This window comes from Rana temporaria, chromosome 8 (assembly GCF_905171775.1).
Source record: "Rana temporaria chromosome 8, aRanTem1.1, whole genome shotgun sequence".
NCBI lineage: Eukaryota > Metazoa > Chordata > Amphibia > Anura > Ranidae > Rana > Rana temporaria.
In genome coordinates this window covers 160293006-160309539 of record NC_053496.1, presented here as the reverse complement: position 1 = coordinate 160309539, position 16534 = coordinate 160293006, and the positions used below count along the sequence as shown (strand labels likewise).

The 16534-nt window shown below is 42.3% G+C and overlaps 1 protein-coding gene across 3 annotated transcripts in view; it reads right to left on the bottom strand.

Moving 5' to 3' along the window:
• Window positions 1–764: 764 nt before the first annotated feature.
• The window catches only part of LOC120909287 (membrane-spanning 4-domains subfamily A member 18-like), a 43958-nt gene continuing 28188 nt past the window's right edge, over window positions 765–16534 (bottom strand). For all 3 annotated transcript variants that reach the window (XM_040321029.1, XM_040321030.1, XM_040321031.1), the window contains exons 5-7: window positions 11936–12058; window positions 7667–7792; window positions 765–1157 (exon numbers count right to left, since the gene is read on the bottom strand). In XM_040321029.1, coding sequence (XP_040176963.1) covers window positions 1077–1157; window positions 7667–7792; window positions 11936–12058 — 330 coding nt within the window. In that variant the 3' untranslated portion in view covers window positions 765–1076. The remainder of the gene's footprint in view (window positions 1158–7666; window positions 7793–11935; window positions 12059–16534) is intronic.

Genomic DNA, 16534 nt, shown 5'->3' with positions numbered 1-16534 from the left:
GGAGGGGATATGGACACTGTCAAACGAGGAATGTCTATGGAGGGGATGTGGACACTTTAGAATGAGGAATGTTTGTGGAGGGGATATGAACAATGCAGAGTGAAGAATGCCTATAGAGGGGATGTGGGCACTGCAGAGTGTGGACTGTCTGTGAATGAATGACTTGTATAGCGCTACACATGCAAACTGAATCGCCTCTAGGCGCTTTTTGCAGCCAGTGTCTTCCTGGCTGGTGCGGTCATTTACCCCGTAGGATCTTGACACGCTTGGGACACACAGTCGTACACACATTTATATACTGGGCCAATTTGGCCAGGATCTATTTAACCTACCAGCATGTCTTTGGGGTGTGGGAGGAAACCCGGAGGAAACCCACGCAGAGTGTTGGATGTTTGTCGATGGAATGTGGACACTAAAGAGTGAGGGATGAATAGTACATAGTAAGGGGGAAGGAAAACAATGCAGAGTAAGGAAGATCTGTGGAGGGGGTGGGAACAATGCTTATAGCTGATGTTAAATAAATCAGAGCAGTAACTTATTCCGCTCCCAGCCCATACCACCATAAAGAGACATTCATGACAAAATAATAAAAAATAAAACAATATTACTTTTATAAAATATACATTTCCAAAAATAAATGCAGCATTTACAAAAACAATTGATCTCCAACTGTGAGAGATTTGTCTTTAGGAAATGCTTCTAATCACTTGGAATTCTGATTTGAATTATCCAGGTTTCCTCAAAATGTTCTTGTGGTCTGTAAGTCAATGGCAATTGATTTATTTTATTATTCTTCTGTATTACTGCATTGAGCATCTTCATTTCTCACAAAGCCTGTACACATTTGAAAGTTATTGAAGCCAAACACTTTGGGACACTATAAATATTCATAAAGTAGTAGCAGCGTGGATCTGTGAAGCACCATGTGGGAAAGATAGAAAGGATCTTTACAAAAACCCAACAACTAAATCAATTATAGAGCTTATATAAGGGGGAGGGGTCGTGAAACAAAGGAATAAAAGAAAGACACGTCCACCGATCATCCCACGTTGTGTCATGTAAGGTTGCTGGGGTGGTTATTGTGGAGGGTAGGCCGGATAGGATCCAGGAACTGCAGATGTTTGCAAAAATGCATTACCATTCTGTACCAGAAACACCTGGAAAAAAAACAAAAACATATTAGATGAATAAATATACAAGCACAGAGGGACAGAGAGGTGTACGGCAGAGTAGGTGCAGCATAGAAATAACTACCAGGGCACTGAACAAATGCTTCCCTCTAGTGTTTAGAATCATCACTGCGCTCATTTAAATTCTGTCCTATAATACAGTAGTATATAAATTACAATACTTTTTTAAAAATTGGAAAAAAAATTAACCCAATAATGGTATTGATCATAATAACCACTCAGGCTGGTTGATTCATTTTTTTCAAAAGAATAAAAAATTACACTGAATTGGTCAATAGAGTAACAAGGTCACTTTAGTTCCTAGTTTTTTTTCCCAATATATATACCTGTACAGATCTTCAACAAGACTAACTTTTGAATTTTTGCTTTGTACATTCAAATATGCAATTACTACATATGCCATTTCACAGTTAAAAGTACCATTCTAACATTTTTATTTTTTACCATTGGATGGTATGGAAAGAGTAAAATGTTTGCATAGTTAGTCTGGTTGAAAAAAGACACAAAGTCCATCTAAATCAACCAAGAAGTTTGTGACTTCTTCATGACTTGTTCTGTATGCTGGGTGCAATTCTCAGTATCTGTTCTTGTTCTGTATGTATGGGCACTGCGCAGTACCACTTTTCTTGTTCTGTATGCTAGCTATAGCTTTTAGTAGATATTATTTTGTATGCATTGGTGCTGCACAGTAGGAAGGGAAGATCAGAGCAACGAGCCAATCGGTTGTGCTGCAGTGTGGGAAGCATACTGATGGAAGGAGAGATAATACAAATATCAGGTCCCTTGTCCTGCTAGACTGGGCTTGTTTGGCAAAGCTGTATAACTCTTGGGATAGGATATACATGTAGCACTACCCCCGAAGGAGCTGCTGGTTTAATTTTGGGCCTACCGTTACCTTACTGTTCACCACACTCGATCTGGGCAGTGGCGTATCTAGGGTATGGCAGCCATGGCAAGTGCCATGGGGAGGGGGCTGGCAAAAAGCCACCCCCCTGCATGAAAAAAACCCCACCTGTCCTCCCGCACTAATGTAGCTCGTGGCGCCTCGCCCGCCCTGCTGAAGCACGGCGCCGGAACAGCAATTGCTAATATTTCTCTTTCTGCCTGGGGAGGGGAGTGACAGGTGCACCCAAGACAGCCGATGACTGGCTAGACCGGATCCACATAGGGTAGTGGCTGCGTTTGATGTGCACAGTGGCTGCAACTGATGTTTTATTTTTATTTTCATTTTTTTTGCGCCCCCCCAAAAATTTTCAGCACCAGCCACCTGTGGTCCCCAATGTCCCTCTCTGTCCCTGCCATGTTCCTGGTTATATGAAAGATGGGTTTCAAATGTTTTGACAAGGGCGCAGTTTCAGTGCTTGCCATAGGCGCCATTTTCACTAGATACACCTCTGGGATCTAGGGGTCCCTTCTGAAGAGTTGTTCAAAAGAATGTCCGCACCATCACTTTGGTTTCTTTTTCTTCAAGAGTTTTATTAAACAGGTTCTCCAACAGAGGGGCAGAGGGATAGGGAAGATTCAGGTACCTTGCTTTGCAGACTACGGGTAGTCTTAGATCCAGAGGACAAATCGGTTCCACGCTGGATTTAGCAACCACTGGATAGGCCCACTCTCACTGACCTAGCAGCCGGTGCGAAACATTCAATGTCTCTGCCACAAACTTGATAAGTGTCGTTAGGTCGTTACACAGCCCTCTGCCACAGGATCGTGTAACTATACACACACAAATTTCAAAGAAAGTACACAGCTCACGGTGCCAGGATCTTTCAGCCAGGCCGGCAGCACAGTGAGGCAAGTTGGTCTGGTTGCATCCTTCAATTGAGTCCCCAATTGCTCAGCTTATTCCCACAGGCAAGACAGCACAGGACCACCCCTGGACCAGTAGGCCCCAGAAACTCCTGGGCCTACACTCCGTTGCGGAGCCTCGGGCCAGCAGGCCCAGAGACCGGAAAAACAGTGTCAGCACTTCCCTGAGGCCAGGAGGGCCATCAGGTCAGGATCGGAAGACCCCGCCAGACCAGTATCTGTCCCTTAAGTACCCTCCCCCAGAATGCACAATCCTCTGACCACACCCACTGGGCTCCTTCTGGGAAGAAAACACCTAATGTACCCAGCTTATTGCATTTCCAACCTTGACTCCTGGTGACAGCGACGCCTGCAGGCAAAGGGAACATGTGCAACACAGCTGAACTGGAACAGAAACCCACAATTTGGTCTAATCCTCTGAGCTAAACTACAGCTCAGGTAACTAAATTTACAAAATAGTGCCTACTCAACAGGAGCAGGGCGCTACAATACAAATAGCTCTCATGTGGACAACATATGTTCTGTGCTTTCCTTTGCGTATACATTTTAGATATGTCATTCTTTGTACAGGACACCAGGGATGAGTCCTAGATAGGAGATATGTGTCCCCATTATTTTTTGTCGGAACCCATATAAGCATTACTGTATGAATCCCCCTGACCAAACTCTCTCCTTTTCCATTATTTTGGTTGTGGTCCCTTTAAGGGGAAAGAAAAGAATACTCAGGGATTATCACCATTCTGCAGGGTTCTTGTGTGAACCAGCAAAATGGGAAAAGGGGTTTGCAGTACCCCAGGATTGTTAGGTCCTTATATGGCTGAAAGGAGATTTTTGGGTTGGAAATAGCCTCCAACCCTGATTATGGGGCATTTGGTCCTGTAAAGAATAACCTGCCGTTGAGAGAGAGCTGAAAAGGCGAGCAAGTAGTCAGCAGGTGTCTTTGAGGTATTGTGTGGGAGAGGACACCATTGTGAGAAGTCTGTGAACTATCTGGCTACTGTGACACTGCCTGGGCTCCTTTCCTGAACTCCAAAGCAGGTGGGGACCTTAAACCCTGTTGTAGGGCTAGTATACTGCTGTGTTAAAGGCTGTTTTTGCCAAAGTAATGTGTGCTTCCTGACGACATGGTAACGCGAAACGTACGTCAAATCGCCTGGTCGCGCAAAATCAACGCACTTCCGGTCCCGCTGGCTCTCCGGATCCGAGAGGTGGAACGCACGCTATCCTGCAAGCTTCCTCAGCGTGGAACCGTCTCTTCACTAAAATATACAACGCTGATTAGCCTCAGTGCCGGGGAAAGGCACCAACAAAAGTAAGGGGCCACTTGGCACTGTCTGATTTTATATATTTTATTAAAAACATTATTACCCTATGACGATTTTTTCTTTCTTCTGGTTTACTTCATGTGTATGGAGTCTGGTGGAATCAAGTGATTAAGAGCCGCACATGGAATCCATGGCTTTTGCCATATGCTGTTATTGACCTCTTTTTAATTAAATAGGTCAACATCTTGTGGTAAGGTGCCATCCTTGAGCACACTTTTGGTGATTGTTTCGCTTGGTGGAGGTGGAATCTTCTATTAGAGGATTGAAATCATTCTTCAAGCACAAGTTTTACTATTAACAGCACTTTATTGATGGACTTTTTTGCACCATAATTATTATCAATTAGGACTTTATCAATGGACATTTTTTGCACAATATTTATTCTGACTTTACACTCAACCTCCTAAAGTTGGGGGTTACTCGCTGTTTTGCTAATGTTGGACATTATCACCATTATTATTATTTATTATCCCTTATTTATGATTATTTAATTATTCACTATCTGCAGCGCCCCCTATTTTTCACTTCATCAGTGTGTATGTACTGTATATATGTTATGCATGTTAGTATTGATAGCCTCTCTAACAGATATTGGTGTGCTTTTCCTTACACTGCCACTATATTAAAAGTAATTATCTGTATGTTACTATCCATTCTGTTTATACTGACACAATAATCTACTTTGCTTAATACAAGTAGTGCAGGCTGCATCCTTGTTACATCTTGCACTTAGACCATCAACACTCTCGTAACATTACGAAAGATTGTCACATGCCAAACAAACCCGATGGTCATGTAGGTAATAACAGTCTAAGTCTAGTTATGTCCAGGCCACACACCCTTATGTGTTTCGCCCCACCCATGAGGCTTAGTCATGGTGTGCTTCCTCTCTCATTGCACATACACAGGGCAGCTCTTCACACAAGGCTGGCACCCACAGTGGAGTCCAGCAGGTCGGGATCTAGGAGCCTGAGCGGTAACCCAAATTTTCATTCAGACTACCAAGAATTCTTCAGAGGATGGAACGGAAGACTTAATGAGTCCATTCACACCAGAATGCAGTGTGCTGCAGGGCATTTTATTTGTTTACTAGTGTTGAGCGGAATACGCCATATTCGATTTCGCGATATATCACGAATATATAGACGAATATTCGTGAAATATTCGTTAAAATCGAATATTCGTGATATTTTATCAAAAAAACACTTTTTGCAAAATTTCGCTAATGCGAAAATTATTGCGAAATTCTCGTCCGCACATGCGCGCTAAGAACACGCGAGAACGGAGATCATTTTCTGGATCTTTGCCAGTCGATTTTCGGATCGCTATTTTGTGCTGCACTGCGAAGCGAAGATGGTGGGGAGTAACTTTTCATCCAGTGAGGAAAAACTGCTGATTAGTGTAAGTAATTTCACCATTGTTATTTTATTATCTTTAACTGCATTTTAGACTAGTTTAAAAGTTAGGATATAAGATCAGATATTAGTATTTCCCAAACAGTGTGTCTCCAGCTGTTGCAAAACTACAACTCCCAGCATGCCTGGACAGCTTGCTCATGTGGGGGGGTAAACTTTATTGGGGGGGGGGAAATGTGAGAAAGGAGTGTTTTTTTGTTTTTTTAGCAAGACAGGCACGCAGACAAAGACGTAGACAGCTACTAAACTAGAATAAAACTACTACACCGAAAACTTTTTTTTTTTACACGGACAAAGACGTAGACTACGACACGGACAGCTACTAAACAGGAACTAAAATACTACAGCTAAAACTTTTTTCTTTTTTAGACTGAAGGACGCAGACAAGGACGAGGACTACAAATACTAAACACTAAGGCCCCATACACACGGGAGTATTTATCCGCGGATACGGTCCAGCGGACAGTTTCCGCGGATAAATCCTCTCGAGGATTTCAGCAGATTTCTATGCGATGGCGTGTACTCACCATCGCATTGAAATCCGCGCCGAAATCCTCTGGCGATGACGTGTCGCGCCGTCGCCGCGATCATGACGCGGCGACGTGCGCGACGCGGTCATATAAGGAATTCCACGCATGCGTTGAATCATTGCGACGCATGCGGGGGATCCCTTCGGACGGATGGATTCGGTGAGTCTGTACAGACCAGCGGATCCATCCGTTGGGATGGATTCCAGCAGATGGATTTGTTCTGCATGTCAGCGAATATCCGATCTGCTGGAATCCATCCCAGGGGAGATATATCCGCGGATAAAGATCCGCTGGCGTGTACACACCATAGGATCTATCCGCTGAAACCCATTTGCTGGGATTTATCTGCGGATGGATTATATGGTGTGTATGGGGCCTAACTCTACTTACACAAACTTATATGACTAAACTAAAGCTATTTTTTTTTTTTTTATACACAAAACACAGAGACTAAACACACACTAAACTAAGCTACCTTAAAGAAATGTACACTTACACTAACTACACAGAAATCTATCTAACACTAAGCTACACTAACCTGGACAAAACAACACAAATCTGAGCATTTAGAAAAGCTGTTGGGTATTTTGCTTTGAAAAAAAGCAGTTGGTTATAGAAGCAGGAAACTCAGAACTGAAAGCACTATAGGAAGCACAATGCTCTAAGCTCTAAGATCGCAATACACTGGAAAAACGCACAGAAACACTCCACTCTCTCTAGCCACCTTGTGAATCTGCACTGAAATACTGCTGGGAGTGATCTTATATAGTGGTCGTGCAGGCAGGTTCCTATTGGTTCCTATTGGTTGCTAACCTCTGACAACTGTGGTAGGAGAACTCTGATTGGCTCTGATGCAAAAGAAGGGCGGAGAAAGTATTCGCGAATATTCGTAATACGAATATTCGCGAAAGCGAATATTCGTCAACATAAAAGGATCGCCTCAGCTACTCGGCCCAGGGTCTCTAATCATACCAGCAATGCTTTTAGACGTCGATGGAGATCACTAGGATGTGATCTGTTTTAAAAATAAATTTGAAAAAATACGAATATTCGTAATAGCGAATTTTGACGGCGATATTCGAGTTATTCGCGAATACTCGAATATGCAATATTCGTAACGAATATTCGCAATACGAATATTCTTGAGCAACACTATTGTTTACCATACCCCAACCCATGAAAAGAAAAATAGGTCTTGCTGCATACTTTTTCTATACACAATTGTGTGCTATGAGTTGTAATGCAGATGCATTATAGATTTGAGTTGGGGTGCCATTAAAAATGAATGGCACCCCAATACACTAATGTGGTACAGTTCACTATTGCTTTAGCACCAGGTCCTTTTAGCTTTGTGTTAAAGTTCTGCCAATTTAATGAGATATGACTTTGACACTTACCTGAGTGGGTACTGATGATTTTGAATGTTTCTGAGCTCGGCAGCCAACCACAGCCAATCTAACGCAAATGGAGAACTGCACAATATATGTAGCAATGAAAAATCCACGGAGAACATCACCTCCAATCTGTGAATGCAATATAACTTGTTAAAAGGATGGTTGAAGCTGTAAGAGTAAAATACCTTTGAACAAGTTTGCTTTGATGTACCTTGTCTGAAAAAGTACATTAAAAATCCAAGGCTAAAAGGTACACATGAAGAAGCTATTTATTCCATTTTCTCTTTTGTATCTAAAGATTTTATATATCCCTTACTGGACATACAATTACCATACTCATAGAAATCTACTGTATCTAAGTGGCTGGTTTATAGTTCACCGAGTCTTGGACTGAGGTAAGGAGAAAGTAAGAACCTGCAGAGGAATGGCTCAGCCTAGGACACTTTAAAAAAAAGAGAAGTATGGGATTATTTTTTATTTTTTTAATCATACTTGCTTAGTTGGATGCACCATTGGTCAGATGCTACATTGTCCCCGCTGGCTCTAAGGCTGAGAACGGAGTAATCAAACACCGCTAATCACTCAGTTCTTAGTGCTTTCTGAGAAAAAAGCTGGTGGCTGAGTCTCTGCTCTGCCCCCCCCCCGCTCTCACTGGGCTGTGGAGAGGGCTGGAACGGCCGTCTCAGGCTCTTAGTGGCTTGCTGAGTCGGATGCCGGTCCAGGCATGTGGCCATATGGTCGCGATCTTTCCCGAGCCTGGACCAGCTCGGTGACACCAGCCGGCAGCGGACTTCAGCTCGATGTCTGCTAAAAACGGGTCACAGGAATGCAAAATGATCTGCAGTCCTCTGATCCCCAAGAGAAGCCCAACCAAACGAGTTTTGGCTGTACTACTCCTTAAAGGAGCTAGGGACAAGATATGGGTTCAAGGTGAACACAGTACTTTCACAATCTATGGACCCAGTGGATTAATGCACAACTTCAATACCATACAATGCAATCAACTAACTGCTATAACTTCTTGGCCTTTGAACTTAAGTATGGTGGTGTAGAATGGAAATATAATGGAGGACTTGTTATGTGCCAGCACCCCTACTATAAATGACAGGGTTTTCAGGAGACATTCGACAGTGTGCGTTGGAGTAGACGGGGAGAGCGGACAGCCTGTGTGTAGGGAGAATTAGTTACATAGTAGTTACATAGTAGCTGAGGTTGAAAAAAAAACATAAGTGCATCAAGTCCAACCTATGTGTGTGTCTCTTCTCCAAAGAGAATAAAAGTTTAGTGCTCGCAACCTTTGCTCATAACTAATATAATAGTGTATAGATTCTGTTCATATTTTTGCCACCCAAATGCATTATTTTACATTTTTCTACATTAAACCTCATTTGCCATGTAGTTGCCCATCCCATTCATTTGTTCAGATTTTTTTTGCAAGGTTTTCACATCCTGCGGAGAAGTTATTGCCCTGCTTAGCTTAGTATCATCCGCAAATTCAGAGATGAACTGTTTACCCCATCCTCCAGGTCGTTTATGAACAAATTAAATAGGATTGGTCCCAGCACAGAACTTTAGGGGACCCCACTACCCACCCCTGACCATTCCAAGTACTCCCCATTTATTGCTACCCTCTGAACTCGCCCTTGTAGCCAGTTTTCAATCCATGTACTCACCCTATGGTCCATGCCAATGGACCTTATGTTGTACAGTAAACGTTTATGGGGAACCATGTCAAATGCTTTTGCAAAATCCAGATACATCACATCTAGTTGCTGGTAAGCTGCGCTAATATATATAACCATGGCCTGCAGTGTGGTGGGCTACATATTCTAGGCTACACTCCCCCACCCCAACCTTTTTGTGTGTCATCAACAACTTTTGCTATGTAGCTTCTGCCTCCCCTCCTCTTATATTTTTTTCTTTGTTCCATGATATATACAGTATATATTATCCTAAAGCCAAAAGGGGTGTGGTTCTCTCCAGTTGCACTGTTAAGCTGTATGCCACAATGGCGATGCCAGATCCTGGAGACAGACAGGTTCCCAACTGTCCCAAGAAATCTCCACATTATGAGAGTAATACTATTACTGAAATCTCTTTTAGGATTTTATTCACTGTGTTCAAAGCACAAAGGTTTTTCAGTGTACCCTGTCTTCATCAAGTACAGGGTAATTAACCATCTATTGAAACAAATTACATACAAAACAATGGACGTTACAGAGTTACTGGCATTTGTTCTCTTAAGGGTACCAAGAAATTCCTTAATTGCAAACAGTACCTATGCAGACTTTTCAACATAATCATAGTTGAAGACAGTGGTCTCCAAACTGCGTTCCTTTGCTTGCCTTTATCCGGCCCTTGAGGCATTATTCCTGCCACTAACATCAACAATGGGGCATTATTCCTGCCACTGACACCAATAATAGGGCTATATTCCTTCCACTGAAACCAACTGTTTCTTCCCCTGAGGCCTCGTACACACGACCGAACATGTCTGCTGAAACTGGTCCGGGAACCAGTTTCCACGGACATGTCCGACCGTGTGTAGGGCCTAGCGGACAGTTTTCCGGCCTAGCGGACAGGTTTCCAGCAGACAAAAGTTTCTTAGCATGCTAAGAAACTTGTCCGCTGGAAACATGTCCGTCGGACATGTCCGCTGGTTATGACGTATAACCAGCGGCCCGAAATCCCGTGCATGCGTCGAATTGATTCGGCGCACGCATGGAAGCATTGTACTTCCGTGTTAGAGAACGTCGGTGTCTTCTACGTCACCGCGTTCTCTGTCCGCTGGGATTTTGGTCTGATGGTGTGTACACACATCAGACCAAAAGCTCCCAGCAGACATGTCCGATGAAAACGGTCCGCGGACCGTTTTCATCGGACATGTCTGCTCGTGTGTACAAGGCCTAATACCAAAGATTGGCATTGTTTAGGGGGGCTGGACTGTGCCTAGTAGGAGTAAAGTCTAAATGACAGTAAAGTGGCCCTTTCTTGGAGTATGGAGACCATGGCCGATCTGCCCTATAGGCTCACTATGCAAGCCGCTTAGGGCCCCGCAAAGCTGCGGAGGGCCCCCCAAATTACTAGAGGCCCCGCCTGGTGAGAAGTCATTTTCGGCCGCTCACCCCGCTTCTCAACTCGCTGGCTGCATGGGAGAAGAGGTAAGAAGTCAGCACCCCCCGCATGTCAATTCCGACAGCAGAACTCCCCCCGCTTCTCAACTTTAATTTTTAATGTGATAACATGTCACTGTCGGCAGCACCAGCAGCGCTCCCCCCCCCCCCCGGTTCTCAACTTTAATGTGACGTGTCATTTTGCTTAGGGCCTCAGGAAGGTCAGGATCGGTACTGATGGAGACCACTGATTTAAGAGATTTTCTCATCCAAAATGATTGTCAACTGGTGCACAGGGAAGTTAAACAAAAATTCTTCAGGGTGTAGTGTGTGGGTTCGGGTTCCTTTCCCCGTCTAACATTTTCAATGCACCTTGCTGATCAAATGCAGAAATTATAAACATCTTAGGACTGGGCAGAACCTACTTGCCTCTCCTCATTTGTAATTTATGCACCAATATGTCCCTGCAACCTGGTGTACATTGAAGAAAATACACAAAGATTGATGGACCACATTGCTCAGCACAGACATTAGAAATAAACATCTATCCCTGCCTGTCTGCAGAATTGGTTTAGACCGAGACTGATCTCCATTCATGGCTATAAATGATGTTCCCACACACGGGAGAGATGGGGATAGGATTTTGACTTTTAAAAAGCGAGAAGCTAAGCCTGTTATAGTCCCAAAAACTAGCATGGAATGGTTGGAGGAATTATTCCACATGAAGAGTCACTTGCAATAAGTAGTGTTGTTCCTGTGGTGTTGTTGCATTTTTTTTTTGCATAGGGTTCTAAAATGAATACTACATGTGAAGGGCTTGGTTTGAATACTGGAGGGGATAACTCACACCATTTATTTTTCTCTTTATTGCACAATTCCCACCACTTTGTTTACATTTCATTGTCAGTCAGGCTAATTAGCTAATGGACCTAGCAGAAATGAAATCTTGGTTGTTAGGATGCCGCCAGCTGCTGGCTTCCTAACAACCAGCCTTAGGGGAAACTGTCACATTTAGTGATAGTAATTAACGTTTCATTTCCTGCTGCTACTGGAGGTTCAACTTGGCCTTCAAACAAGCAGAATTTGATCCAAACTTAGGTTGAGATAAAACCAGCATTTCATTCCCAATGATAAATAGATAAATGAGTGAAATACTTACAATACAAGGATAATAATAATAACCAAGGCAGTAATAATAGGAGAAGTAATCCACAATGTTCAGTGTCAATCCGAGCACAGAGATAATTGTTATAACAATGCTCAAGCCCAGGGAACCTTGTATCTGTAAGAAAATAAAGACACATTGCTTAAAAGCTCATCTATATCTTACTGTATTTATACATTGTTAACATTTATTTTTGGCAGACATTTTGGTGTAGGGACTCCAATTTGTTGATATGCTCTAATGTTGTCATGGTAGGGGGTCTTCCCTGGATAGATGCCTAAGTAAAAGGGGATGGGGGTCTTGTAGATAGGGGGTAGGGCATTGAAATTAGCAGCAGTGTTGTTATCCTACTGTGCATGCTCTTTCATTTAGTCCTTGGGCTTCCTATAAGGACTGATTATGCCTTCTGCAGTTCTGATAAGCAGCCCAATAATCAACTAACTGTGCATGGCAGGCTGACATTGCTGCTGCTAATTGGGAGGAAGGTACTTAGCATTGTCAGCCTGAGACAGGAAAAAAACTACACAGTAAGGCATGATGCCTAACATACAGACAAGTCGATTTTGGGTAACCCATTGAGGCTCCATGCACAGTTACTTATTTTTAAGCAGCTATTTATTAGCATGTTTTTTTTAATTGCCCCTAGAAGGAAATATTGTTATCCTATTTGTCCATGCACACTATTGTAGGCCAGAGGTGTTTTTCAAGCTTCTAAGAACAAAAAGCAACAACTTCTTTTTGCATTTTTGGGAGCGATTTGCCAGTAGAAAAAAAACTGACAGCTCCTACAAGATGCTAACCGCTGCTAAGCACCGGTTTTCGAAGCTGAATGTAAACAAAAGAATTGCCGTCACAAATTTAAAAAAAATATATATATTTTACATAAAAACAAATGGTATGGGGTCCCCCCAAAAGCCATACCAGGCCCTTATCCGAGCATGCAGACCAAGAAAGGGGGGATGAGTGAGTGCCCCTCTCCTGAACCATACCAGGCTACATGTCCACAACACAAGGGGTGCTTCCCCTCCCAAAGCACATTTTTCCCCATGTTAAGGAAGGGCATCTTCCCCACAAACCTTGGCCTGGGGCATTCTGGGTTGATGATGTCACAATGGGCGGGGCCATCAAGTGAGGTCACCAGTGGCCACACCCCTTAGTTTATTGAGCAGGAAGATGTGGTAGAGCTGTCATTTAGCAGAAAACAGCATTGGGTGCAGACTTTTTTTTCTTGGTCTGCGACGTTCATCATGATTGACATTGGATCTACTTAAGGGGACATTTGTTTTGTTTTTTCTTTCTTTTTTAATTAATCACTTGTCAAAAACTGTCGTGTTTTTGTTTTTTTTACCTACTTTTGGTTAATGAGTATGGGGTACATTGTATATAAATAGGGGAGCCCGGGATCTGGGAAATCCAGAGTACAATTAAACAGTACATACAGCACTTTTAGGAAAAGTGCAGAGTCCATTGGAACCATGAGCTGTATCTGTAGACCTTTAAAATGCCCCTCTCCAGACATCCACCAGGCATTGTGACAGCTATCATCTTTAAGTGCAGCTGTCAAATGCTGCCACTAATATCCATACCTTGAGCTGGACCCCTAACCTGTTTTTTTTTTCTCAATTTTTATTGCAGGCAATTTTTTTAACATTCGGCTATCAGCAGGGAAACCAGCTGACAGCTGATGAGTTACACATTGTGAAGGATGCGGCAGCCAGCTTGCCAGTCCTCTCCTTAACAACCAGCTATTCACTGGTTGTTGAGAAAGCCAGTGGCCACCTGCTCCTTAACAGAAATGCTACAGCTTTTAAACACTGCTAAAAAAAAACGCAAAAAAATAACCTTTTGTCCAGCAGCCTTATGAAGCCTTAGGTAAATAGTATTGAGCTAGTTCATAATATTTTAAATATAAAGAAATTAGATGAATTGTGTACAATGCTTCCAAAATTATTTTTTGACAAATACCTGGATATTTTCAGACACCCTCAGACCTCAGCCGATCCCGTTGGCCAACAAAACATTAGGGGAAAAAATGTCCCCTGGGTAATGTTGGTTTTTCTTACAGACCTTGTTCTTCCAGGATAAATATGGAGGTATCCCAAGGTGCGCCATTGTTTATAGTATTTTAAAGCCAATATTGATTGATTATAAAGTGTTCCCTTCCTTCCTATATTCTTGAGGGCAGCATTGAGATTGTTCAGACGTTGGCACTGGGAAGTCCACCTGATGGCCCGAGTTTTGTTCCCAACTAAGAGCCTATCTAAATGATGTTTGTGTGGGTCTGCTCTTAACGTTGCACAAAAAGAATGTCTCCCACTCGATATTGTCCCATCTGTGGCTATTACTATTGTATTGATACTGGAAGGTAAATCATTCTACCTGAGGACTTAAAGAAAGAAGTCTTACTCTGCCTGTTGAATTTTCTATCCATACCTGGATATACCACACAAAAGCTTGAAGCCCAACTCAGGATATTAGCAACCCACCATCATCCAACTAACCTCTAGTTTAAAAAATTAAAAAACTATCCAAATGCCCATGTTACATAACTGAAGTCATGGTCACATGATGAGCCTTCTCTCTTCCATTTACTTCCTGGGGTCCTTCTTTAGGTGTCCATATTGCTGCCTGCTTATATGCATGCCTCTAATTGGTGGAGACAACAACATTTCCTGTGGTAGGACCTCTCTCATAGGCTCCAGAGGCAAGAAAACCAATGGGGGCGAGGAGGAGAGCAGTTCCCAAGAAGATTAACCAGCAGAAAAAAATGTCTAATCACAAGGCAGGAAATTAGCTTGGCTTTGATCCATTATACTGCAAGATGGCTTAGGAAGGGGTGTTTGGAATTAAGACTGAGAAGTATGGTTATTGTATCACGATACAATATTACAATTCTGGGGGGGTTTGGAGTTGGGCTTTAAAAAGTTAATCCAAAGACAAACCCCTGTAAGAATTGTATTGCCATCTGTGTCCCCTGTTAAGAGATTCACTCTCTTTACTTTTTATTCTATTTATCAGATACCACTGTCACCAACACAGAACAGAAGGGGCAAATCTAATATTTTGAGTTGTTACTAGAATAGAAAAACTGTTGCACTCTTATTCTGTCTAAAGCCTTGTCCACACGCTTACATTTTTGGATGACAGAACATCCGTTTTTCGTGGCATGCTAGTCTTGTGTCAAAAGTTAAGAGGTTACTCACAATACGAAAATTTTCGTACGACAAAATACAACGTCAGAAGTGACGTAATGTGTTGAATAGTACTGTGTGTATTCTTTAGTTTCTGAGCATGCGTAGTCTTGCTCTTACGATTTTTTTCGTACACTCTAAAAAGTAATTCGAGAGACCTGTTACCACCACTTAATTAAATGCATATTTCCAAGGTAAAAATTCAAATTTATTGTTTTAAATAAACTTTTTACGTTGAAAACCTATTTTAATAAGTTCTGTTGATATTATAATGTTGGAAATTACAGCAACCTAATTTTGTGTGTTGTGTACAGTCCCATTTCTGCATTCATTGATGTAAAAGGAAATTTAAGTTGTGGTAACTTAATAAAATGGACTTGGTAACTCAATTTTGTTATATCTTGAGTTATTGCAAGTCTCCTCCCCCACCAACATAAGGCAGAAAAAGTTGAGACATGTTGGAAGGAAGACCTGCTGCTGCGCAGAAATATGAAAGACATTTTTAAAGGTGAAAATAATTTGCTTTACAAAGAAATTTGGAACTATTACTGTTTGTAATCCCTTATAGCCTATAGCTCGAGAACTAGGTGTTAAAAGGCAACACCAACTAACAAACTTTGTCCTAATATAGTGCTGGTTGTTTTTAGCCTTGTGAACATCATTGCCTCATGTCAGTGGGTAGCATTGATAGTGCGCCATTTGTAAAATCTGCTAAGCTTGAAAAAGTTTTTGGTTTTTTTTTGTGCCAGGGGAGTCAGTGTATTATAGATTTTAGCTTCTATGGCAAACTATATTCAAGACTTCATGGTTTGTTTAGAATATTTACTAAAGGCAAATCCACTTTGCACTGAAGGTGCACTTGGAAGTGCAGTCACTGTAGATCTGAGGGGGACATGCAAGGAAAATAAAAACAGCATTTTCGCTTGCACATGATTGGATGATAAAATCAGCAGAGCTTCCCCTAATTTCAGATCTTTCAGATTTGCCTTTAGTAAATAAACCCCAATAGTCTGATTGTTTATTGTCTTCTTTCCTTGGAGACGGAGGGACTGTTTTCCTCTCTCCCCTCCAACCTATGGCCACTATTGTGGTATTCCTATTTGTCTGTTTTTCTTCTTTTTTTTTCTTTTTTTTGATGCTCTTTCCCCCTTATCAGCTCCCTCTTCCTACTTGCCCTAAGGCCGCTTTCACACTGAGGCGCCGTCAGTAGTAAAGCGCCGCTATTTTTAGCGGTGCTATTCGGCCGCTAGCGGGGTGTTTTTAACAACCACTAGCGGGCAAAAAAGGGTTAAAACCGCCGGCAAATTGCCGCTGCCGGTGGTGCTGCCCAATAATTTCATTTCAATAGGTTTTTATTGAAGTTTTATACAAACAAAAGGATAATACAAATAAAATAAAGTAG